The 26,186-nt window shown below is 34.9% G+C and overlaps 1 protein-coding gene across 1 annotated transcript in view; it reads right to left on the bottom strand.

Annotated features, from left to right (window-relative positions):
* Positions 1 to 277: 277 nt before the first annotated feature.
* LOC107042436 (brain tumor protein) overlaps positions 278 to 26,186 on the bottom strand; it is a 49,763-nt gene continuing 23,854 nt past the window's right edge. Inside the window, exons 2-6 of the mRNA XM_015263480.1 lie at positions 11,815 to 12,894; positions 9,929 to 11,437; positions 9,455 to 9,812; positions 9,009 to 9,241; positions 278 to 8,663 (exon numbers count right to left, since the gene is read on the bottom strand). Coding sequence (XP_015118966.1) covers positions 8,559 to 8,663; positions 9,009 to 9,241; positions 9,455 to 9,812; positions 9,929 to 11,437; positions 11,815 to 12,615 — 3,006 coding nt within the window. The 5' untranslated portion in view covers positions 12,616 to 12,894 and the 3' untranslated portion in view covers positions 278 to 8,558. The remainder of the gene's footprint in view (positions 8,664 to 9,008; positions 9,242 to 9,454; positions 9,813 to 9,928; positions 11,438 to 11,814; positions 12,895 to 26,186) is intronic.

The following is a 26,186-nucleotide window of genomic DNA, read 5'->3' as shown; positions in this document are numbered from 1 at the left end:
TTCATTTAATTATTGCATTGCAGCTATGCGCACACAAGAGTGTAATAATGGTATATCACCTTTTTCCATTTCTCATCTATTAATAAGTGTATAATGTAGGTATAGGTATATATATTTATGCCACTCATGCCTGAAACCGGCTGGATTACACACTCGACGCTTCGCGTCTCGTGTCTAATTCAGCCGGTTTCAGGCTTCGTGACATAAAATTTTGTTCAGTACTTGGTGGGAAATTTCGTCCTTAACGTGTGTGGTTACATCACTCGCCTTCGGCTCATGCTGTAAACCCCACACACGTTAAGGACGATATTGCCCCACATGTACTGAAATATACTATTTTGTATTTCTTTTGGCTTCGCTTGAGAATATCTTAATATAGGATGGGGGGTTATTATACGAATTGACGCGACTGATGGCAAAAATTTAGTTTGATATGATTCGCCACAATATCAATGGTTTTACGGCCAACAAATAATATTCACAGTTCAGTTCGTTCTATTCCTTGAACTTTTTCATCTCCAATGCAACCAAAATTGATGTGTTACAATTTTTACTTTTTAATATTTATTCCAATCCTATAATAAAATATTTTCAATTAGGATACAATCGACAGATATATAAGTAGGAAATTTTGCAACTTTTTTCTTTTAATTCACGGACTCATTCAGTATACATAATACAGTATTGTAGATTAAAATATTTCTTATGCTTCTTGTTTTTTTTCTTCCTTTTCTCCCTTTTGTAAAAGTGTATATAGATGTGTAAACGTATAGTACAATATATTTTTTCTTCCTCTTAAGAAGTATAAAATGAAAAATTAACTGAGGAAACAAAAAAGTTTTGTAGGTACAAGGTAGACAAAAAATTATCAATTAATGATTAATGAATTATTCATAGTAACTATGAAGTAAAAAAGGCAATACAAGAGACCCCCCCCCGTTTTCACACGTGTTTCGATGGACTAGCTTTGTTAAACTTTGGAAAAAGTCAAACTATAATTATAATTGTTTAATGGAAAGAATTGAAAGGAGAAATCGCTGATTAAATGGGAATTAACTGCGAAAAATAATTAATTTTTTTCTTTTCTGCTACGAATAAGGAGTAAGTTATTTTCGTCATACAATTTGAGAAAGCTGGATATTCGTAAACAGCAGACCCATCGTTAATTGTCCATTACAGTGTTGTTGATTACTTTAGGATTTCTTGAGTGTCAATGGTGAGTTGAATCGTTAAACTGATGGGCATACCGATCTCAATTTTTTAATGATTTATAAAAAATATATTGGTACACACTCTTCCATAATGCAATTACACCTGTTACCATTCATTTGTTGTACTATTCTCATCAGAGAGTACAAGTGAACCCTCATTTATTCGTTCAATAAACTCCTTCCAACAAAAAAAAAAAAATAATTCAATCAATTATTTTTCCTTCCTACAGAAGAGAAAAGGTAAATTATGACATTGATATTCCTTCACATTTCCTCATCCAGCAAACTATGAACTCATTCTGTTAGGTAAACATTCATTTCAACGAATGTGAAGGGATACATCCTTTAAAACTTTGAGAAAATTGAAAGTCTGCATAGATGTGATTGATTAATGTATTAAAGCACTTACAGGATAGTTTTTTTTTAATTCACAATTTATTATTTTCTCTGTTTTTTTAATAATTTTTTTTTCTAAATACAAATCTTCAATCGGATCGAAAAACTCACTCTAAATATTTGTTTAATTGCAAAAACATTTTTTATCCATCAATCTTTTTGGTGTCAATAAAATATAAATTGTCGAGATCACGGGAACATTTTTTGTTATGAGATATTTATACTATACGTATTGTGATTTTTTTCTTTAATTTGATGACCCTGAACATGAGAAGCACACACCGAATGGAATGCCACTGTATAAAGTGTATAATAATTATATGTATACATATGTGTGGTGGTCAATTTGATATGTAAATAATCAAAGTGCCTCCCAAACACAAAAGAAAATATTAACGTTTTTCCAAATGGAAAAAAAAAAATCTTAAAACTAGTAAAAATAAAAAAATAGTAAAAAACGACAGCAAAAAAAAACAAATCGAACATAAAATGATAACCTTCTGATATAATTTGTCACGCAGCCAGTTAAGTATTACATAACAATTGACTAATGCCAAAAAAATACAATAAAACCTTTCATAATATTTGTTTTGTTGAGGAATGGAATTAGAGTAGAAATAATTATTTCCACGTTTTTTTTTCTTTTTCTACAACGACACTTTCTCATTGCTTATCAACTAACGGTACAATACATTAAACATTTGTACTTTAACTGACTAATGAAGAATGTTATTTTTTTTTCATTTTTCTCTTCCTCCTCTCCTCAGTTTTTCCTTACATTAGAGATTTTTAAATTCTAAAAATAACTTGGACATTTTACACGGCACAAATTATGAACTCGATAAACCATTTTAAAAAATAATAAAAACGAACAAACACAAAATAAACAGATATCCTACGTAAGACTAATTCGTAAAAATTGTTATCATTAATTTTTTTTCTCATTTGGCACTAACGAATTTAATTCTTGTATAAATACAAAGCGTATGAAGAAAAGAACATAATAAATGACGCTTAAGCTGCTCTTTTTATAATCTAAACTTATACAAACGTATACCAGTCAGGGCGACATACATAACGAAATAAAATGAAAAAGATCAATATCTACCATAAAAACGACTTTACTGTGACTATTTCTCCATCCTCTTTTTTTCTCCCTCTATTCTAAACAATTTCCATAGTCGACGAAGAATGGATACTTTGTAGTTAGATGCCTTAAAATATATCAATTAAATATTGGAATGCAAACCACGCAAAAGTCGCATTTTGATATCTAGTTCAATCGAAAATAGTCTTAGATAACTCAAATTTAATTATTTTATCTGACTGATGGAAAAAAGAGAAAAAAAAACACCCCTTTATCGAGTATTTGACGAGGGAATTAGTTTGATGTAGTTGAATAATTTATCCTTAATGCTTATTATGGAGCTACTAAAATATAAACAAAACAGTTTTTGGTACTTTGTCATCTTGTCAAATTCACCCCCTCCATTCTGTTTGATTTCATCAAACAGATCTTTCAACATGTAAAATGGATAAATTGAAATTGAAAACGAGGGAAAAGAGTCTTTGACGACTGAAAAAACTAAGAAACAATAGAACAAAAATAGAAAACAGTCAGCGGAACACATAGTGCTTGTGTGCACAACCTATAATGAAATAATAATTTAATGTATGAGTTAAAAAAACATCTCTGAAATTAAATATAAAACCTTTTTTTCCAAAGAGAAAGGAACACCTTCGAATGCATGTACACATTAAGATTGATCAATGATGATCGATAAAAAAATACATAACGATGGAAAAAAAAAAGAAAAACACGAAAAAACAAAAAATATTGCGATAATGTGTAAATGCATTCACACCACTCTAAAGTCAGAAAATTGAGTGGTGGCTCAGTAATAATTGGCCATGCTCCTAAAATTTCATAGCGTATTTTTTTAAATATTATTCAAAGACGCTAGGAAGACTATGATTAACCGTAGGCTACAAGTTGTCAGTGTCTCATATTTGGTTTTTCCCCAATTTTTTTTCCCTTGGTTCTATCAATTGATACACTTGTACAGTATATTTAATATACCCTTTGTTGCACTCAATCGTGTAGTAAAAGAATGTCCTTGCTATCAAATAGTCAATTCGTTTTTCTCTGACGAAAAAAGAAAATGAAAGAAAAAGATTTGCGACAAGTAAGTTGTAAAAATTATGGGAAAATCAGATAGTTTAAAACCGTTTTTTAAAAATTTGAAATCTTAGTTGAAACTTCTCATTCTTGAAAAATTCTTGTTTTGAGTGAGAATATACATATACAAGACTGCGAAAAATAGGTTTGTAATGGTATTCGCCTATTTTTTTTGTCCATTTTTAGAAATATTTGTTTAAAAGTTGTTTACAATACGCAATTTTTAATACAGCTACGGCGGACAATGGAAGTTGTTCGTTCAAACCAATGGCAAATTTCAATTAAACCGTACTACAAGTTTTCCAAGCAATTGTTTGATCCTGTTCTAAGCTCAGATTATGATACTGGATTTTACATTGATAATAGCTTAGCTGATTCGACATTGTAAATTGATTTTTAAATATATGTTTTCTTTTCAGCGTTTTTTCATCTCATTTCATTCAATTGGTAAGTCTATCAACACCATTCTTTTCTCCTCTTTAATCTTTTCTTCTTTCATTAAATATTAGTTTAACAGTAAGCAGAGTGTATCTATTATGTAGAGAGTGACTATATAATTCTATACATATCAGGATAATAAGATTTTTGAGATTGTAAAAATCATCAAAAAATCTATCACAATTACCATTTACGTAACAAGTAATGCGCATCTCATTAATCATTTTTACCTTTTTTTATCTTCACTTTTTTAAAAATTTCACTTCATTTAAATATTATTGTTGTAATTCAAACATCAAGGCAAATAAGGGGTGAATTTCAACAGTGGCCTAAATTAGCCAAGTAGTCTTCCACAGATAAAAATATGTAAATAGAGTAAATCTATACTAAAATATTCAAGTATATATAAGGTGAGCGTAGTATAATAATCATTATTATTTTTTTTCAATTTTGTGAGGTAAAAAACCCTCTTGCTTTAATGGTCATCGCGTCGTTTTAAAAATTATGCATGAAATCCTCAGCCCCCCGCTCCCTTTGTCATTAATTCGGCTCCAAAAATGACCGAACAAAATTTACCATTTTTTTCATCTCAAAAAACATAGTCATTCCCTTCCCTCTCAAACTCGCTGCGAATTCACGAACAATGCTTGAATTATTATGCTTTCTATTTTACGTTTTATTTTTTAATTTTGTTCAATGTTCTCTACCTGTAATTTATTAACTTTTTATTATTCACCAAACTCATCTCATCGTTATTTTTCTAGTGTACCGTAGGAGAATGTGGATGGGCAGCTGCATGTGCTGGTGTCGTTGTGCAAATCGGACAATGAACACACTATTATATGAATTGAAAATTTAATAATGATTTTTTTTTCGTCATTTTTTGCATCAACTCTCTTATCTTCTTTTTTCATCTACAGCGAGGCAACACCAACGCAGTACAGATTTTTATTTTTGTCAGTAATTTCTAATCCTTTTTGCTCGTTTTTATTCTTTTTCTTTAATATTTACCTAGTAACAACATCAGAAACTCTTTAAGGACACAACTTATCCTGACGATACTATTATCACAGGCATTATTCTTTAATATAACTCTGCTAAATCATGACTATTCAATATTTTCAGAAGTTTATACATTTTTTGTCTTTTTATTTATTTATTTATTTATTTTGTTTATATTTTTTTCCAGTTTTATGTGTTTTTTACCACGCATCCGCGGTTTATCTATAGATGTATAATATGTATATATGTGTATATAAAATTAAACTTGAAATAATTACCACATTTATACGATTAATCAATAGATTAGAGGTGGTAAAACCGTAGGCTTAGCTGCAACGATGTTTTTTTTTCTTTTTATTCAATCTTATTAAATCAATTTCAAACAATCGTTTAATTTGCCCGTTTAAACTCACTTCCTAGTACTTTCTTATGTTCTGATCATAGAAATGATTGCAGATAAGATGTTTCATTTCTCTTTGTATTGTTGGTAAGATTTTTTGAAGCCATTTTTCAGTGTAAATACAATGTATGCGTCTACCTAGCAAATTGATAATTTGCAAAAATTAGAATGAAAAATAATACTCGTCTCGCCTTAACATTATGTATATACACGGTAAATAGATAACACAGCATAGCGAACCGTCAAAAATACGATACCGCGTTGCTAACGTGGTGTAATTTGCAATTTTTCCCATTTTCATTAATTACCGATTTCTCAATCCAATTAAGGCTGGTCATGTAAACAACCCTAAAAATATTTCATTTGTATATATGAATGGTTTTTTCCCCTGCCTCTCATCTGTTGGTTTTTTGTTTACCATATATAGTTCATACGCCAGGGGTACTTCACTTCTGTGTACATTGAGATGTCCAGAAGCTTTAACCATTGGAATTCATGTGTTCGTAGTCGCTGATTGCAAATATGATAACCGTTTTTGCAAAATCATGCGTTGTCTCTTTATTTATGAAAATATAGTTGTTTAAACTGCAAGGTTGCAGAAGCGATTGAAGATAGAAGAAAAAGTTTCAAACAAAAAATGTTCGTTATCGAAAAATGAACATATTTTGTCATATAATTTTTTCTCATAGCTATTATACACTTTCGCTTATGAGTTATGAGACATTTAGCTCCAATCGCAGTTAACTGCTGGGATTGGACCTACATGTCTAATAATTCAAAAGATGTATCATAAAATTATCAATATTTTGTATCCCAAAATTTTTTTTGTAGCTGCATCAATTTAAAAGATATTCCTGACGAAATACCGTGTTTGGGGTATGACCAGGGTGAACGTTCACGCATACTTGCCATGTTGCAAAACGGTCACGCAGAGTGGTGTAGCCAGTTTTCTTCTAATTCATAAACAAAAGCCTTATCTATGTTTTCATTTTTGAGTTTTGTTTTTATCCTAAGGAAGTGGAGAAGTTACCGGCAGTTTGTATTGAGACTCCTGAGAGTGGAAAAACAATGTTTTTTTTTTCAATCTCAAAAATAATAAATATTTTGCGATGTATTTTCTGAGTTTTGTGGCTTAAATGACAAAATATGTCCATTTTTCAATAAAAAGGATTTATAGTTCGAAATTTTTTTCCCTATCCTTAACCGTTTTTGCGATTTTGTGGTTTAAACAATTAAATTGTTATAAATAAAGCGACAGCACATCATTTCGCAAAAACGATTATCATATGTGCAATCAGCGATCTTGAAAACGTCAATTCTAATGGTCAAATCTTCTGGACATCTCGATGTACACAGAGGTCCTCCTGGTACTGATAGACTAATAAGGATCGACAATTTTTTGTATATCGTCGTCATAGAGCGAAAGGGACGTAACAGGTTTGCATAGACAGCTTTTATGCCCCCTTGAACTTATGACGACAAACAGCTACCAAACAGCACTTTTTTTTCCTTTTTTTTTTCAAACTTTAAATGTAGGTAAGATACTGTCTCTATGATACAAATAGTACATGTAGAAATTGTACGCAATGTAAATTATCAACTCTGACAAATTCCTAAATAAAAATTCCTCAATGAATAAATGAGATTTATGCATAGATCATCATTCGTTTAGCACCAGGAAAAATGAATGACTCGCATACGCATTGCGTTTTTTAGTAAAATGATAATAACAAAATTGTTTGTTTTTTTTTTTCATATTTTTCAATGGACCGTGTTTAAAGCATCCTGAGTAAATACTGTGATCATTTTGTATTTTCTTGTCATCAAATACCACAATGCACGAATCCAATTTTTTTTTGTATTTTATTCAGTTGAGGGTCTATTTTTTATATGTAGCGAAAATAGTTTTTTGGTAATCATTGGTGGCTTAAAATGATATAAAATAATTTGAACTCTAGTATAATTTGAATAATCATTTTAGTGGAAAAAATGATAAATGACTAATAGCTCTGAATTTCAACTTTTGGTAGTCTGATTTACTAGACTGAATAAAATACTTAGTTAATTGAAATAATATCACCCTCAACTACTTAATTTCGTCAATCCCTTGAAAATCATCGATCGATAATATTGGGTATTGGAGGTAAATATTTGAGCACAAAAATTAATATGAAACTCATCGTTGAGATTTTTTCATGAGTTTCTGTTTCAAATCGCTTTCTTTCTTAACAGTCATAGGAGTAAAAGGGAGCATGATAAATCGTGCTCGAATGAGACTAGATTACTGATTTATAATCAATTACTTAAAATACTGAGATGTCAAAAATGATGTGTAACGACCAATTTTGACGGAAGGCCATTGTTTTTAATTTTTCAAATGTCTTTCCATTCCTCTTAAATTTCTTCGGATCTATTCAACTGTTAATTTTTCGGTTAAATAAATAGCTACACGCACCATCAATCGATCAGCGCGCAGTGCCAATGCATAACAGCCCAGTTTCTCCCACGGTACACTCGAAAAATTATTTTTCAACCTTTTGACAGTTTACCAAATGCAATTTCACTAATTATGATAATTATTATACTGCAACGTTGGTCGGAGATGTAAGAACCTTGCATCTTGTTTTTTTATTCTATCGTACTTGTTTAATTTTTCTTCGAGCTGATTTTCTTCTAGATGTTGATTCATATACTCCATAAAAACAGGGACGCACGTATTTTATTGTTTCAATGATAATTTGCTGCACTTTGTCGCTTTTCACTTCAACTGCTTGTTATTGCTTCGATAGGCCAAAAATTGGCAAAGTTTTTGTGGTTTTCTTTAGATTAATTGCGGTTGTTTGGTTTACCTTTCGTTGCGAGCGGAGTGGCCTCCAATAAGATGACCGTATGAAGAAGTAAGTTGCGACGTTATTGTTGGTTTTGTCCCACTTCACAATATGTACAGTGTGTTCAGTACCAGGACGTGGTGATTGTTTTTGGCCAACGTCACAATGTAACCTTCGGAAGTGATTTTAAGGCCGCAGCATCTTGACACCTAGATTTTTTTAGGGAACTCGAGATAGTTAGTAAAAGGATGAAGTTATTTATTGAGGGGATCAACCTCTAATTTCAAAATGTGTGAAAAACTTTTTTGTAGGAGACATATTTTCCTACAATAAGGTTTTCCAATCATTTCTCTCAATATCACTCTTTTGGGAGACAATTAAACAAAATTTTACGGAAAAGAAATCTAAACTGCATCAGAAGGCTTCTCAACAAAGAAATAAAAGGTGGAAAAGAAATTTTATAATCTGCCATTTTGTGGGCAATCATTTATACAATTATATCGCCAAAATCAGTAGGCGGATATATCTAGCAAAGGAAGAAATGATAATGTTACCTTCACATAAGGACATTCAAACTCGGAAATAAGGGAGCCATCCCTTGAAAAAACAGCAACGTGAAAACGATTGCCATGGGAATCACCAATCAAGACATCTCCAGCGTCGCTAATGTCAATCCCGTTTGGGAAATTTGTTATATTCTCACAGCCAATGCGACGTAGGAAATGGCCCTCCTCGTTGAAAACAACAACGCAGTGTCCTTTGAAGTCACAAACGAAAAATTCCTTGCCTGAAACCAATTATAAAAATTAATTAATAGTGTTTCCTTTTCCAATTGTGGTAATGTCGACAAATGTTATGTGTATGTATGTTGTATATATGTTGTATGGTAAAATGTTCTCTTAAAAAATTTTAAAGGCCACTCATTTCTCTAATATTCCCACAGTGATGTAAATATTAAGAAATTATTTGTATATTTTCTAGTAGTAAGAGAAAAACATACCACTAATAGCAATATCACTTGGCTCTCTCATGTAATCGCTGCAGTCGAACCAGTTGAGAAGATTGCCAGTATCGTTAATAACGAACACAGTTGGTGACACACTGTCAACTGCGACAATGTGTCCTTGACTAGTGACAGCAAGACCTGCCACAATGTCGATGTAACGAATTGCTATTTTCTTTATAAAATGCCCATTCTTGGTGAATATCTGCATTCTGGAACGCTCGTTTCCACGATCACAAACCACGAATTTTCCACAATTTCTCATGACAGCTACTTTTCGTGGATACCAGAGTTGACCCTCCTCCTTTCCTGGGATTCCAAATTGTGATTTGAACTGTCCAGTTTTATCGAATATCTACAAGCAAACAAAATATTATGAAAGTCTCTGAATTAATTCATCCAAATCTTAATTTGAATGTTAACATTTTTGGAAAAGAAAATCATGTAAATTTTGTTGATGATATATTTTACCTGAATTCTGTGATTATTAGTATCAGCAACGATAATGTCCTCATCAGTTCCAAGGCAGAAACCATGTGGTGAATTAAATTGTCCCTTACTGGGTCCAAGTTGTCCAAACTTGGACCTAATTTGCATTGGTGTCTGTTTGGTATTATTAGTTGAGCGTGGATGATTATAGTTGCCACTTCCTGGCACCCCATTATTCCCTCCACCCATCATATTGTGCATATCACCTTTAAGATCATCCCCCGGTGACAAAATTGGTGAAGTTGAGTTTGACAACGATTGATATCCCCCATTTAACAGAGTGTTAGCAGACAAACCTCCTATATTCTGTCCATCATTAATTCCAGGTGATGGTACACGTGCCAAAACCATTGCTCCACTACCATTAATTGTTGAATTTCCCATATCCTGATTGCCCAGTGTATTTCCAAGCTTGGCAAGTGCTTGTAAATTATTAATGGCATGACTCGTTGAACTCAGATCCCCAGACAATAAATCGGCAAGTGTAAAGGACGGAGTTGGACTTGGATTTGTGCTCGTTTCATTGAGCTCAACTTTTTCAGCGAGACTGGCTAATTGCTGAAGATTGTACTCCTGTATGCTGGTAAAACCATGCATTGGAGGACCTGGAGGAAGAGATACTGATGGGGGACCAGCGGATGATACTGGAGGTGGTGGTGGTGGGGATGGTGGTGATACATCTTGAGGATTTGGTGTACTTGGTGGGATAATGTAGGAAGGATCACCCTCGAAGGATGATTGCATTGATCCAGGAAGGGAAATTGGGGAATTGGTGCTTATGGAACTTGGACATGGCATCACCACTGGAATCTGTTGATTCTGATGATTTTGATTGCTCTGCACCGAGACCTGGCCGTTGTCACACATCGAATTCATTGCTGACATGACATCTGGCGAAATATCGACTGGTTTAAATGCCTGAGTACTCTCTGTTTTGAATCTACCAAACGATTCTTGCATAACTTTTTCAAAGTGCTGATCGTCGGTCTGGAATTCAATAGAGAATTTAACATTCAATTTCGGTGTGTTGTTTATCAAATTTATCAGTTGCTTGGCAACGATGCGTTTGAGTGCCAGAATTTCTGTTGTGTCACCATGCTCGAGGAGTCTCGAGGTAAAACGATTGGCATCCTCGATCTTTTCAACCGTTTTTTCAACATTATGGAAGGTATCCATTACTTGAAGCTCACGCTCAGAGTGGAGTTTCTCCAATTCGCCCAGTGCATTGTCTCGGCATTTTTCGAGGATTGCTTTGTAGCTTTGAACGGTCTCGGTGATGAGGTCTTTTGCCTGGTCGTGTTGAGATTGAAGCTCACTGAGGGCATTTTCTAGTTGATTCGATGCTCGTTCGCACTCTGACATCTTTAATTTGCTTTCTGACATTAGATTGACTAGTTCCTCTTTTTCACGAGATTCCGCGTCGCTTAGCCTTTCATATTGATGATCTGGAGCTTTATGCTGAACAAGAAGACACTCGTTGCATATTGGTTCCTGTAAAAGAATTTAAATATATTGTGTTATTCTCAAGAATTATTTTTATTGCTCCCTTGAATTAATTGTGAATAGAATGACCGGAATGCTTTATTCTAAATAAATTATTCTTAAATATTTCAACGGACTTTTTTATCTTGAAAATTATTATAAGAGACATTGCTGAAAGCTGAAGCAATCCGCAATCGAAGATGTCTCTCCACATTTTTACTTAAAAACACCCATTGAATTTGACTCTAGATTTACACTTCATGTTTAAATTTTAACGATTTCTATGTCACTTTTTTGAACCAACGCAACATTCCTCACTCCCATTATCTCCTTAAATCTAGTAAAAAATTTGATTTGATAATAATTCGCTAGATAATAAAACTAACCTGACACGTGTAGCAATAGAACTTCATGTTTTCAGTGAGATGAAATTGACAGAATATAGGCTTATGAATTGGTACAATCTCACTATTTCTTTTGAGATCATCAAAAGCAATGACTTTATGGCTCTCGAAGCATCGCATAAACTGATGTGCGGTATTGCAATTTGGGCACAAAAAATTGGCACAATCAGAGCAACGTGCAACAGCATTCTCCTTAGCCTTGCAAGATGTGCAGAGTACCGTCATGTTTTCAATAGCAGACATATCAAGAATATTGGTAAGCACATAATCGCAAGCAAGACTGGCTGCGCCCTTAGCACCGACCCTCGTCTCTTGCTCGCACACTGGGCATGTAATGATGAATGGACCAATACCATTACCACCATCGTTGTCTATCAACTGTGTATTGACACAGTTCTCACAAAAAACATGAAGACAATTTAGCAAACGTGGTGATGACAGTTTATTCTCACACAAAAAACAGTACTCATCGCTGTTACCAGAATTACCACCTGACATTTCCTCCAATGGCTCATTATCGTCGTCATTATCATCATCATCATCATCGCCTTCATGACCATCATTATCATGTTTATCATCACCAATCGGTGAATTTAAAGGAATTGCACCATTACCGAGACCATTCGTCATATTCCATTCGTTCAACGAATCATTATGAATGTTATCTGTCTCGTCGTTTGTTGGATTAATATCCTCAATCACTTGAACACTTTGGATCGTCGTTACTGCAACCTGCCCGACCTGAGCTGTGCCCGTTGGCACTGCCATCGTCGTTGATGCCATCAATATCTCTTTTATTTTGTATTCCAATTTCAGTGACTTGCGTTCGATACTCTCTGCCCTTGAACTCTTGATAATTTTTTTTTCTTAGATTTATTTGCCCACTTTCGTTGACGGGTATTTGTTTATTCTTTATTTATTGTTTTCACTTATTTACCTCTGCCTTTCGTTTTCGTTTGGGGACTTTAGGTCACAGAATACATGAAATTATTGAGTGGCGTCCCAACGGAGGCTCATCGACTCTCAGATACGGCCGCCATGTTGACAGCTAGTACGGCACTCCTGCCGCATAAAATCAAACGGCAATTGTTATTATTTTTTAGTTGTCGACTATTACCAAATTCTTTTGAGGTTACAAGTCAAGAGTTTTGATTCACAAGTTCATTGTATTTTTGGAAAATCACAGGATAAATTAAGAAGTTTTCAGGGGATTTTATTACGAGTTTTGGGTTATAAGTTTGGAAGGCGATTGGTGGAGCTGAGAGATCACGAATGGAACTATTATCATGGCCGCGACGTTACGGGGTTACGGGATAAGAGGACGAGAACGGGGCGAGGGGAAGGCTTTAGTTGGTTTTTTATTGTTTGGTGTCGTTCGAGCAAGTTCGACAAATTTAATGAGATAAATGTTTACAATAGGAATTCTGTTGATATTTCAGTCCGCGGTTGTCGTTCATAAATAGATTGGAGAACATGTGAATTTTTCGGGGTAGGAGAAAAAGAGATAAGAGGGGAGAAGATCATGTGCTGCAGGGGAGTTTGCAAATAGGAGAGGGGTGAAGTTTTTGGGGTAGCGCAAGTAGAGAGAACATTTGGGGTATTCCATGTGAATTCACCCAGTTCAAAACCCTCATCATCGCCAATCATATTGCCGATTTTTCCTGTGGTTGTATATGGAAAAATATGACTTGTCAAATTTTTTCAGATTTTTTGAGGCATCCTGTGGACAGCCATGTTTTTTTGAAAGTTTTACCTTTAAATGCCTGCAACTTCCGTAAAAGTCAACCGATTTGAGTTTTTTTTTTACAAAATGTGCGTCTTCGAACACACTTTCCATATAAAAATATGCCAATATTTTTCAATTCGTTCTTCCATTGATTTCTTCAGAAAAATCTCAAAAAACTTAAAAAAAACGAGTCGTTTTCAAAGTTGGACCCGTTTTATATTTTTCAAAAAATTTCAGCGAATATATTGGATCAAAACAAAATTTTTCACCAAAGGCCAAAGTGGGCTTCCCATTTCGTGGCCGTCATTTCCAATTTGAATACATGAATCCGGGATGAAAAATTTCAAAAATTTCAAAATTCTTTTCGCATTTGAACGCAGAAGCATTATTTGAATTTACCGCCTGAAGAATCACTGCATTATATTCGAATCTGGAACAATTTGATGATTTTTTGAAAATTCGTTAACAATAAATCTCTTCGAGTGGTGTGTTCTAATGGAGATCCCACTTTGGCCTTTGGTGAAAAATTTTATTTTGGTGCAATATATTCACTGAAATTTTTTGAAAAATATAAAAAGGGTCCAACTTTGAAAACGACTCGTTTTTTGAAGTTTTTTGAGGTTTTTCTGAGGAAATCGATGGAAGAACGAATTGAAAAAAATTGGCATATTTTTATATGGAAAGTGTGTTCGAAGACGCACATTTTGTAAAAAAAAAACTCAAATCGGTTGATTTTTACGGAAGTTACAGGCATTTGAAGATAAAACTTGCAAAAAAACATGGCTGCCCACAGGATGCCTTAAAAAATCTGAAAAAATTTGAGAAGTCATATTTTTCCATATACAACCACAGGAAAAATCGGCAATATGATTGGCGATGGTGAGGGTTTTGACCTGGGTGAGTTCACATGGAATACCCCATTTGCGTGGTTAGAGACTGGAGGCTGATTATCTTCGGAAAATTTATTTTCCTTGGGCCGTTTTAAAACTAAAATTCATATCCTGAATTTTAATATATAACGAACTGATTAGGGAGAGTATTGATCGGAAGTCAGCAGATTTGGATGGAAGAGCTCTGTGTGTGTGTGTGTGTGTGTGTGTGTGTGTGTGTGTGTGTGTGTGTTGGGGATCGGGGGGGGGGGGATTTCATTGAACTCCAGGCGTGAAATTTTATAAATTCGGAAATTACTGAGGAAAATATTACCAAAGATTACGAAAGAACTAAAGAACGATGAAAGTAAAATAGAAATCAAACAATTTTCAGGGAAGGTAAAGAGCATCACGAAATGCTGCGAGTGTGAGTGCGGAGTAAACCTTGATTAGACATTGGAGAAAAGAATTCACCTACATTTATTCATCGAGAAAAACCAAAACTTTCAAATAATCATAACTTCTTTAGTTATCACTATTTTTCAACAAATTTTTTCTCAAAATGTTCGTCTAAGGCCAACTTTCTGAAAAAAAATCAGCAGGGAAATCCCTAACATGCACTTTTTAGGAAAATTATTTCTCATTTTCCTCAATTTTCAGTAGAATGCTTAGTGAAACCATCGAAGAAATAACTTTAATTGGTCTCAAAATTTTCGTCATATTACTGATGATTTTTGGCCATAATTTCAAATAAAGAAAAATGAAATTTTTAAGATAATTCCGATTGAAAAAACACGTTTTGCGGCATCAAGTCCGTAAAATACCATGAAGATCTTTTCATGTTTATTTGGTGTGCCAAAGGGGAATTTAATAACTCAAAACTCGAACTTGATATTGATGAAAATGTGAAAGAAGAAAAAAGCTTGAAAAGATTTTTCTGAAAATGAGATATTTTCACAAAATCATAACTTCCTCAATTTTTATGTTTTTTCTTTTCCAAATGTTCGTTTGAAGTCGTTTGCCAAAAAAATTGGCGAGGAGAAGCCCGCCATCTATTTTTTTGGTCTTGTAATTTGACGTGGAACTGCTCTCATTCAAAACGGTAAACGGATTTTCCGTCCCGGCGGGCGCAAAGTTACATTTCCCTCCCGCGTCGCTCTACGCGCTCACTATTGGTAGGACCGATTTGTAAATTATACAAATGTACAGAACACTTTATACAAAAAAAAATTAAGAATCCATAATTTGGATCGGATGATGTTTAAATAGCATATCACGAACGAATGCTGCTTCCGAAAGTAAACGGGATATTTAGTTGTTTCTCCATATTCTGTGATTCTTTAGATTCGTGGAAAATTGATTTGAATTTTGGTCCTTACTCAGTCGCGCAGACGAGTACTTCTGTTTGTATCAGTTTTCTGAACATTACAATGAAAACATTGCTATAAAAAAATCGAGAAGATTGAAAACAATTTGATGGAACTTTTCTTTTTTTGCCTTGCCCAGAACATATGGGGGATCTGTCTCGCAAGGATTTCAGATATTTGTTTTAGCCTGATCTGTCTCAGGCAGACATTCGTATCTGTCTGGATTCGTCTGATATGAAAAACAAATGAGAATGTTCGTCTGAGACAGATTGAATGAAATAAACATCTGAAATCGTTTCGAGACCGATCCTTTATATTTATGGAAAGATTTTCATTCGACGGAGAATGTGGGCAAGGCAAAGATGCCATCAGTAATAACATACAATAGCGAAATGGGAAGATGTCTCACCAGATGATAACTCAATTTGGAGAACAAAAAGTTTTACGAGTGAGAGTATTATTGAACCCAATATTAGAATGGATGAGAGAAAGAAACGAAACTTATATTTTTTGAAATAATCTTCACAACAATCCGGAAATCCGTTCTGAAAGCACCTTCGTCGACCACTTCCCTATTAAGGGGTGCGTTTCGGAATCAACTACCGTAGCTGCAGTAAAGCAAAATTAGATAGGGTTGCAGTACTGCTACTGCTACTACGTCGATTGCGAAACGCGCCCAAGGGGAGACTACTATGAGTTTTAAACGTCGCGGGCTATTGGAATAGGATTTCTCATGCATTGAAGGCTGATTATATATGTCTAAAAATGAATAGTTAGTGCAAAAAATTTTACTGTTTTTGTTCATTTGCGCTGCAGATACTTAAAATATTAAAAATAGTCCAGGGTCTCCCATTTTCGAGGTACAAAGGTTTTTCTTTCAAAAATTTTTGAAAAAATGTGTACAACAACAATCATGAAGTAGTTTTTTGAAATTCGACTCCTAAACAGAAAAATTATCCTTAAAATATTGAAAATATATTCTCGATTCTTTCAGAAATACTTTTCTGGCTATTTTACATGAATGGTGCAATTTTTTATTAAAACAAGCAGCGTGTGAGAAACCATTTAACAGCTTACATATTACTGCTACGTTTTTTTTTCTCCTATTTTTATTTCTACCAATTTCATTGGTAGTAGGCTTCCGAATGGATCTCAATCTATCTTTTTAAAAAATGAACACATAAGGATTCCTGTAGATTCCTATGTAGCTTAAAAAAATAGAAAAACGTAAATATCTCTAAACTATTCAATGGGATGGTACACATATTTTGTTAGATCTAGATAAATGATATCAAGAAGGAAATTTTGAAAAAAAAAAGAAATGAAATCGGACCAGTAGTTTTTGAGAAATTGAGTTTCACATATAAAGTTGAATATCTCCGAAACTAATGGTCCGATTCCGTTCATCTGCAATCTCAACCTTTGTTATCATATGACCTAAAATCATATCAAGTGTCAAGTTTCTATCTCAATTATTTTTTAAGTTATCATTCATACAAGCAATTTCAGAGAAAACACGAAAAAACGAGGACAAAACTACATTGCTCGGGGTGGAATGGTCTTTTTTCGATCCAATTGAAGGGCTATCATCATGACGAATATTTTGAAAAAAAAAATTGGAATTCGTCACATGGTTAAGGAGATATAAGCAAAAAACGATTTTTGAGGAATCGCTATATCTCAGGAGCCGCTCAACCGATCGAGCTGAAATTTAGCACAAATATGACTATCAATAGTACCAATTAGCAGCTAGAATTTCAGCGTCTTTGCGTTCATCGAGTTATAGGGAGTTATAGGGACAGTTCTGGACATTTTTAAAAAAACAACATTTCTTCACGTTTTATGACATTTATAGGCATTTCCACCGAAAATTAGGAAATCGAAAAAAATTATGAGTAGGGGAGGGTGTGCCTGTACCGCCCACCTAAGGGGAAATGCCAATTTTATATTTTATATTTCAACTTGAGTATAAAAAAAGTATTTGTGAGACTTCTTTAAGCATTGAACTCGTTATTCTCGAAGTGTAGATGCCTAATTCTCCTTAGAATCCACAAAATTGATTGAAAATAAAAGAGAGAGCCTATTGAGCGGTACTACCCGCCGTCGGGTAATACCGCTCGGCACGATTCCAATGCCGCTCATAGAATTTTGCGTGTATCGCTTGCGCCGCAACCTAACCTGTACTCAAATGCTGTCGAGCAACTACGTGGCCGATCCTATGAGCGGTATTACCGGCTCCGCTCGGCGTCAACAAAATTGTTAATAATTATTGATATGAGTGGAGTTTTGAGTTTGAATTGGTCTCAAATTACGCGTAAAAGTACCACGAATCAAATACTCACAGTTTAATATGACCCACACAACAAAATTTACCGATGCCCCAAAATTTATCGTTAAGTTAATTTAGTTTTTATCCGTTAAATTGTCGACACTTCAATGTAAGTTTGTCGTCAGAATGATGACAAATTTAGCTGATATTCGTTAAGATTGAAGAAATAGTTATGGGAGATATTTACTACAAAGTGGCCGCAGAAATGATCGATGATTTGTCGATAAAATGCCGACAAATTTGACTGATATTCATTTGAATTGAAAAAGTAGTTATCGGAGAAATTTGCTGCAAATTGGGGGCAGAAATTATCCGTCAATTTATCGATACAATTGACGGTAAATTGGCGTTCTTTACAAATATAAAATATCACGGATATTATCTATTTTATCCCAGAATTATCCAGAAAATGGCAGCAAGAAAAGGAGTTGAATGGGTGAATAAAATGGTGACAATTTGTCGTTTTCGTAGGGAAAATATCGACAAATTTGGGCTTGTTCCTGAATGTACCTGAGGCCTGAAAAATTTTGATCATCCATTTTGATCAGTTTCTGACTGATCAGTTTTGACAGTTATAATAATTCGGAAATTTGTAAAAAATATTGTAGGATATTTCGGGCGCGGTAAAAGGGTATTGAAAAAAGAGTCAATTTTTCGAAATTTTTTATATGCATTCTGTAATTTATTGGAAAACCGTGTGTAAATTTTGAAATTGCTGAAAAGCAGTTTTTTAAAAATTAATTTTCGAAAAAGAGGTCATTTAACCCGTGTTCTTATGGGAATCAATGAAAAAGCGTGATAAACCAACTAAAAAATAGCCAAAGTGACCCAACTTTGCAGACATATGGAGTGAGTAAAAACAAAATTTTCGCGTAAAAATCATATCGGTGCAGAGCATTGTTTAAGAGAAATGATTGGAAAACTGCAAAAAATTGTATTTTGGCACGCGCAGGTCGAACTCACGGCAACGTTGCGACTACAGCTCAAGTGGGGGGTTCGCGGTCAATTCAAATGTCTTTGGAGGATAACCGATTTAAACATTCATACATAAATAATAACAACAGAACATCACATATATTATTGACAAGCCAGTTGCAAGGGTTGCGTACGCTTTGCGATACTTTTATTGTGGCTTCACCCTAAAGGTTATAACATGGAAAATAACAGTTTTTCGTGACTCTACTGGGAAAAACTGACCGGGCCTATGCATTTGGATAGAACCCAGACTCGAAACTCGCATTTTTCCACGGTCCCAGTCTGGGTTTAGGTTAACTCGGGAGTAGAGATTGTCATTCTGACCTATCGGACTCAGTCAGGACCCAGAGCAAATCCGAGTGTTTTTAATTGATTTATTTATTAATTATTGAATTATTAACTTCTAATTATTCACTTCTTCTTCTTCCTATTCTAATCACCCCGAAAATCGAAACCCGAATTTCTGCGAAAGTCTTCACGTTTGATGACTTTTAGAGCCTTCCTGTAACGTTTTCAGGCAATGATCCGCGTGCGCGCGTGTGTGTGTGCGCATGTGTGGTCGTGTGCGAGAGAAATTTTCGGATACGATATCTTGCAAAAGGATGACGCGATTGAAGCTTTGTTTTTAAATCGACGCGTCTTCACCTAACTTGGAGCTGATTAGATTTTCAACATAATTATAGCGTTACAGCATAATTCAACATAACTGTTGCGGTTTTGTAGTTATTCGAAGAAAACATGCGAAAAATGTCGAAAAATTGCGTTCTTTCCCCAAAGGAGGCGATTGTTCCTATAAAAACGATGCTATAAAAACGATTCCTAAACTACCCTGCCGGGGGCCTAATTTATATTGTGTCTATTTAAAAAAGACTTCATTGAATCTTCATTGACTCTTCATTGAGTCTAAGCAGAATGACCTGCGTAGTCTTTCAGTTCCGCAAATCAAAATTTTTATTTATATAATATACATATTGTATAGAATCGGGTAATCCTTTGAAAAAACACAACCCCTGTTGAGGCCACACTTTCATAGTGTGGCCCCAACAGGCCATACCCACTTCGGGAGCGAGCGCAGGGACTGACCAACAACGCACCCCTAGGTTTTTTTATAATAATAATGTTAAGATCATTCTGAGATAGTCCCTCAGCCCCGAGGTGATTACACAGGTCTTTTAACAATGTCATCTATAACTCTCAAATCCACTCTTGACAGAGAGTCGTTCCGAGTGTTGTTAATAAATTAATTATTCAATTTGTAAATAATTTTTTTTAATAACGGGTTATGGAGTATCCTATAAAAATGATTCTGAAAGCGGTTTCTGACCCACGGAAATTTCCAGGAGCCCTTCAACAATGTTATCTGTAACTGTCGTACCGATTCTCGACCTAGAGTCGATCCAAGTGTTGCCAATTAAATAATTAATCAATCTGTAAATGATTTTTTTAGATTCGGGGTTACCCAGGGAAAAATTTTTGGTCCTGGCAACGGGGCCGAGGCTCGGTACAAGCTCGATTTGCCGAGACTTGGTAGCCGGTCGTGGGCCGATGCTCGGACTACCTTTGGGATGTCATACCGGGTCCATGCTAGTAAAGATGCTCGCCCAGTTCTGATTCAAGCCTCGATGGAATCTTTATGACCCAAGGCTCAATATTCATTCTATACTCACTTTAATTTCTATATGCTAAATTTCAATTAAATTCAAGCTGGAAATAACATTGAGCTTGTCAAGAAGATTTTCTACATTGAGCCCTGGTTTGAGTTCAAATTTGACTCATGGCCCAGTCCTCAATGTTGGAAGTCGACCGATCCTCCGTTGCCCAATGGTGGGCCGAGGATGTTACTGCAATCCTTGGTCCGGTGTGACATCCCAGCCTTGTGCCAGTCTCACTTCGGTGTAAAAGCAGATTTGGTTCGAGCCTTCGTACACTCGAGCCAAGCGTGGACCAGTACTGGCTCGTTTGTCTCTTCCTACTGGGTATATGACAATATTGTAGAAATATCTTTGAAATTGTAGAAATACTTCTGAAACCGGTTTTGAGTCGAGGGAATCTATAGGGTCCCTTTAACAATGTCATCTATGACCACCGAACGTACTCTCGATCCAAAGTCGATCCAAGAGTGATATTTTTCTTTGTTGATTAATTTATTAATAATCATTACTGATTAGGGGGTTCGGAAATATATTAGAAACGAGCAGGGGAATGAATTTTCGATAAAGAAGATATCTAGGGCCCCCTCTGACATTGCTATTGTGTGATAGCACCTGTCAGAGAGCTGTCTAAAGTTAAAATAAAGTTTTTCCATCAACTGATCATCGTGCATTCTTCATTCGCGGACCCCCAATCGGTCAAATCAATCGATAGAAGCGAGAAAAATTCAAAAGAAAAAGAATTTCATTTTGACCACATGACCAAATGCCAGATCTGTGGTTTTTTTGGGAGGAAAATGCAAATTTTAAAATATTGAGTTTTTCCATCAACTGATCGTGCATTATTCATTCGCGGCCCCAATTGGTCGAATCAATCAATAGGAGCGATAAAAATACAAAAGAAAAAAAATTTCATTTTGAGCGGTCTGTCAGAGAGCTCGCTGACAGAGAGCTCCTCAGAGAGCTCTGGACCTGTCAGAGAGCTGCCTAAAGTTAAAATAAAGTTTTTCCATCAACTGATCGTGGATTCTTCATTCGCGGATCACCAATCGCCAAATCAATCGATATAAGCGATAAAAATACAAAAGATAAAACTTTATTTTTACGACATGACCAAATTATTAGTGAACTCATTTATAAGGAGTTCACTATTAGTGAACCCACTAATAGTGAACTCACTAATAGTGAACTCGTTATTAGTGAGTTCATTAATAAGATCTATGCAAATTTTAAAATATTGAGTTTTTCCATCACCTGATTGTGAAAATAAAAAAACAAGAAAAAAACTCAATTTTCAACCCTTTGACCTTTTGACTCAAAAGGTCAAAGGGTTGAAAATTGAGTTTTTTTCTTTTGTTTTTTATCGGTTTTATCGATTGATTTGACCGATTGGGGGTCCGCGAATGACGAATGCACGATCAGTTGATGGAAAAACCCAGTATTTTAAAATTTGCACTTTCCTCCCAAAAAAACCATAGATCTGGCATTTGGTCATTTGGTCAAAATGAAATTTTTTTTCTTTTGTATTTTTATCACTCCTATCGATTGCTTTGGGCGATTGGGGGCCCACGAATGAAGAATCCGCGATCAGTTGATGGAAAAACTTTATTTCAACTTTAGACAGCTCTCTGACAGACAGCTCAAAATGAAATTTTTTTTATTTTGTATTTTTATCGCTCCTATCGATTGATTTGACCTTTTGAGGGTCCGCGAATGAATAATGCACGATCAGTTGATGGAAAAACTCAATATTCTACAATTTGCACTTACGTCCAAAAAAAACCATAGATCTGGCATTTGGTCATGTGGTCAAAATGAAATTTTTTTCTTTTGTATTTTTATCGCTCCTATTGGTTGATTTGACCGATTGGGGGTCCGCGAATGAATAATACACGATCAGTTGATGGAAAAACTCAATATTTTAAAATTTGCAGTTCCTCCCAAAAAAACCATAGATCTGGCATTTGGTCATGTGGTCAAAATGAAATTTTTTTCTTTTGTATTTTTATCGCTCCTATTGGTTGATTTGACCGATTGGGGGTCCGCGAATGAATAATACATGATCAGTTGATGGAAAAACTCAATATTCTAATATTTCCACTTTCCTCCCAAAAAAACCATAGATCTGGCATTTGGTCATGTGGTCGAAATGAAATTTTTTTTCTTTTGTATTTTTATCGCTCCTATTGATTGATTCGACCAATTGGGGGTCCGCGAATGAATAATGCACGATCAGTTGATGAAAAAACTTAATATTTTAAAATTTGATTGTATTTTTATCGCTCCTATTGATTGATTCGACCGATTGGGGGTCCGCGAATGAAGAATGCACCATCAGTTGATGGAAAAACTTTATTTTAACTTTAGACAGCTCTCTGACAGGTGGCTGACCTCTCTGTCAGCGAGCTCTCTGACAGACAGCTGAAAATGAAATTTTTTTTCTTTTGTATTTTTCTCGCTTCTATCGATTGATTTGACCGATTGGGGGTCCGCCAATGTAGAATGCACGATCATTGCAAAATAATAGACTGTAGGTCACGAAATTGAACTAATTCGTCATGATTTAATATATAAATAATATTGACAAGTTTGTTTCAGTCATTTTCATGTTTTTTGGGGCTCAACAAAATACCACGCAACTACCACGCAACAGCGTGGTAGTTACGTGGTCACTGAATCACCAGGGCTATTAAAAAAAATGAGAACTTTAGGTTGTACTCTGGTTCCACAGTTGGTTCGAGAGTTCATCCCAACATTGATAGATGAAGCCATTGATTTCGAATCTAGGAAAAAAAAGAGCCCGCGGAAAAAGGGCCTAGAAATTTGGGGGCCTTTTAACATTTTTTGGGTGTGAGGTATCCTTTTCGCTGGCCCTTTCTTCCGGGTCTCTTTTTTTCCGCGCTCTTTTTTCCGCCAACCCTGGATTTCTTCTTTGTCGAAAATTCATTCCTCTGCACATTTCAAAACCACCCAATCAGTAATAATCATTAACAAAATCATTAACAAAAAAAGATATCTTTCGGATCTATTCTGGGCCTAGAGTTGGTCGGAGAGTTTACCCGACAATGTCAGAGAAGGCACTGGACATCTCCTTTGTCAAAATTCATTCTCCTAATACTAATTTTTACAATTTTCAAGTACCCCCTAATTAGTAATGATCATGAATGAATCAATTAACAAAGGTAAACATCACTCTTGGATCGACTCTGGGTCGAGAGTCGGTGCGAGAGTTATAGATGAGTTTGTTGAAGGGCTCCTGGAGCCTCCCCTGGATCGGAAACCGCTTTCAGACTCATTTTTATAGTGTTTTTCATGGCTGGCGAAAGAGCTCATGAAAAAATAGATACGGAAAAATAGACCGGAAAAAATAGCCAATGGAAAAAATAACCAATCGAAAAAAGAACCAATCGAAAAAATGGGCAATGGAAAAAATAGTTAAGGGATACCATACAACCAAACAGCGTTAAAAGTCCCCCAAATTTCTGGGCTGTTTTTTCCATTGGCTATTTTCTTTGCTATTTTTTCATGTGCTATTTTTTTCTCGATTTGCTTTTCATAACCCCTAATTTAAAAATATTATTTTTTGGCGAGCGTGAGGTTGCAGGCGGAGGCGAAGCCGAGCACTGCAATCACACAAATCTAAAAAGTTTTTTAGGCCGCGTGACGAAAATATCGAGGGTGACGCGTCAAGGGTGAAATAGGCGTGTAGCGTCAAGGGTAAAATAACAAGGGTGAACTATCAAGGGGAAGCGTCAAGGGTGAAATATCAAGGACGATTTCAAAGGTCTTCGATCCCAGAATGACTTTTACATTATTATTTGAACTCCCAAGTAATGAACTAATTAATGAACTAATGAATTTAGAACATTTGGATCTGCTCTGGGTCGAGACGGGGTCCGATAGATTAGAACGACAATTTCTACTCTCGAAATTTTGCAATGCTACATATCGACTTCGATCGCTGGATAACAATAAAATAAAGTGGTAGAATTGCATGATTTGAGGAATTCTATAGTGACGTATTCCTGTTAAGAACCTACAGATGTATCGACTGCGCCAGATACACTGTTAGAAATTTTTTGAAATTTAAGTGACTGTTGCATCTGAATTTTCAATTTTGTGAATTTGAATTGGATTTAAGATCAAATCGTCAATGAAATTTCCTATTTATCTTTGAAATTCAAAAAAAATTGAGTTTTTTCATGTTAAGCGAACATTGAGATTTCAATGACATCTTGAATTTTCAAATTCATGAGGAAAATTGAAGATTCCATTCAACTGAATAATGAATAGATTGAGAATTCAGAATAAAAGTCCCCTGAATTTCCGTAATTTTTAATAATTTTCATTGTCGTCTGGATCTGAAAATTCGAATTTCATTGAATATTTCACAAATTGACTGATTTGTCAATTACAACATATATGGAAATTGCATATGAATCAGTCGTTGTTAAAAATTTCAAGATTTTTTTATGTGAAATTTCAAGAGTAATTTTCTAACAGTGTATATAATAGATGGATATGATATATCTCGCCTTTATAATGGATTGCAAATTTCGTGTTTTTCCTACAAACCTCTGAGACGGCGCGTATTAAGGAAAAATATATTGACGGTAAGTACACTTAAATATATTTATCCACTCAATTCATTATTCTACATCCATGCATCTCTACACGGAGAAAAAAATTGCAGAGAGATTTGGGTGCTAGCAGGCCAAATCGGGGCATTTGACGGGCGAAGGTAAACTTACTGTGCCACAACCGAAAATTTTAAGGTTGCAACAGAGTCCTTTCTCTTATATTCGTATGAATTTTATCGACGCTGGTTTGTTAATTCCCTGGTTGCTGGTCAAATGTACTAATCGAAAAAGTTATTTTCGTGAGAAGACCCGGTAAACCGCGATTCTAACCTCGCTTCGCTCGGTTTGATCGCGGTTTACGGGCCTTCTGACGAAAAATTGCATTCATCACATGGTCCAAAAGTATTTTCTGACGAATGGGATCATAGGCCTTGCCTTCGGCTCGGCCTACAAACCCACATTCATCAGAAAATACTTTGTGGACCTTGTGATGAAAATAACTATAATGAATCTGATGTAAAGTGTTGTGCTCAAACGACGAGGAACGCGAGTTTTCTAAATGCATGTGCAGTACATCCAAGCCGAAAACTTTGAGATTCTCTATATCTCAAATCAAGATTTCTAAGAGTGAAAATTGAGATTTGACAATCTTCTTTTGGGGAGTGGTCGTCAATGTCTCCAAGGCGCAATGTCCTCAAATTTTTTGACATCCGGAGCAACTTCGGATGTAATCAAAACAAAAGAGGGACATTTGTGGGAGATTGTTCGAACTTATTAATTACATATTCTTGATATGTAATTTATTTATCATTCTCTTCTCCCTATAGATATTTTGGACTTAATATAATTAATAATATTG

This window comes from Diachasma alloeum, unplaced genomic scaffold (genome assembly GCF_001412515.2).
Source record: "Diachasma alloeum isolate Michigan unplaced genomic scaffold, Dall2.0 Dall_scaffold_00466, whole genome shotgun sequence".
NCBI classification, from domain to species: Eukaryota; Metazoa; Arthropoda; class Insecta; order Hymenoptera; family Braconidae; genus Diachasma; species Diachasma alloeum.
Note: the sequence above shows the minus strand (reverse complement) of the source record. Positions and strands in the feature narration are given on the sequence as shown.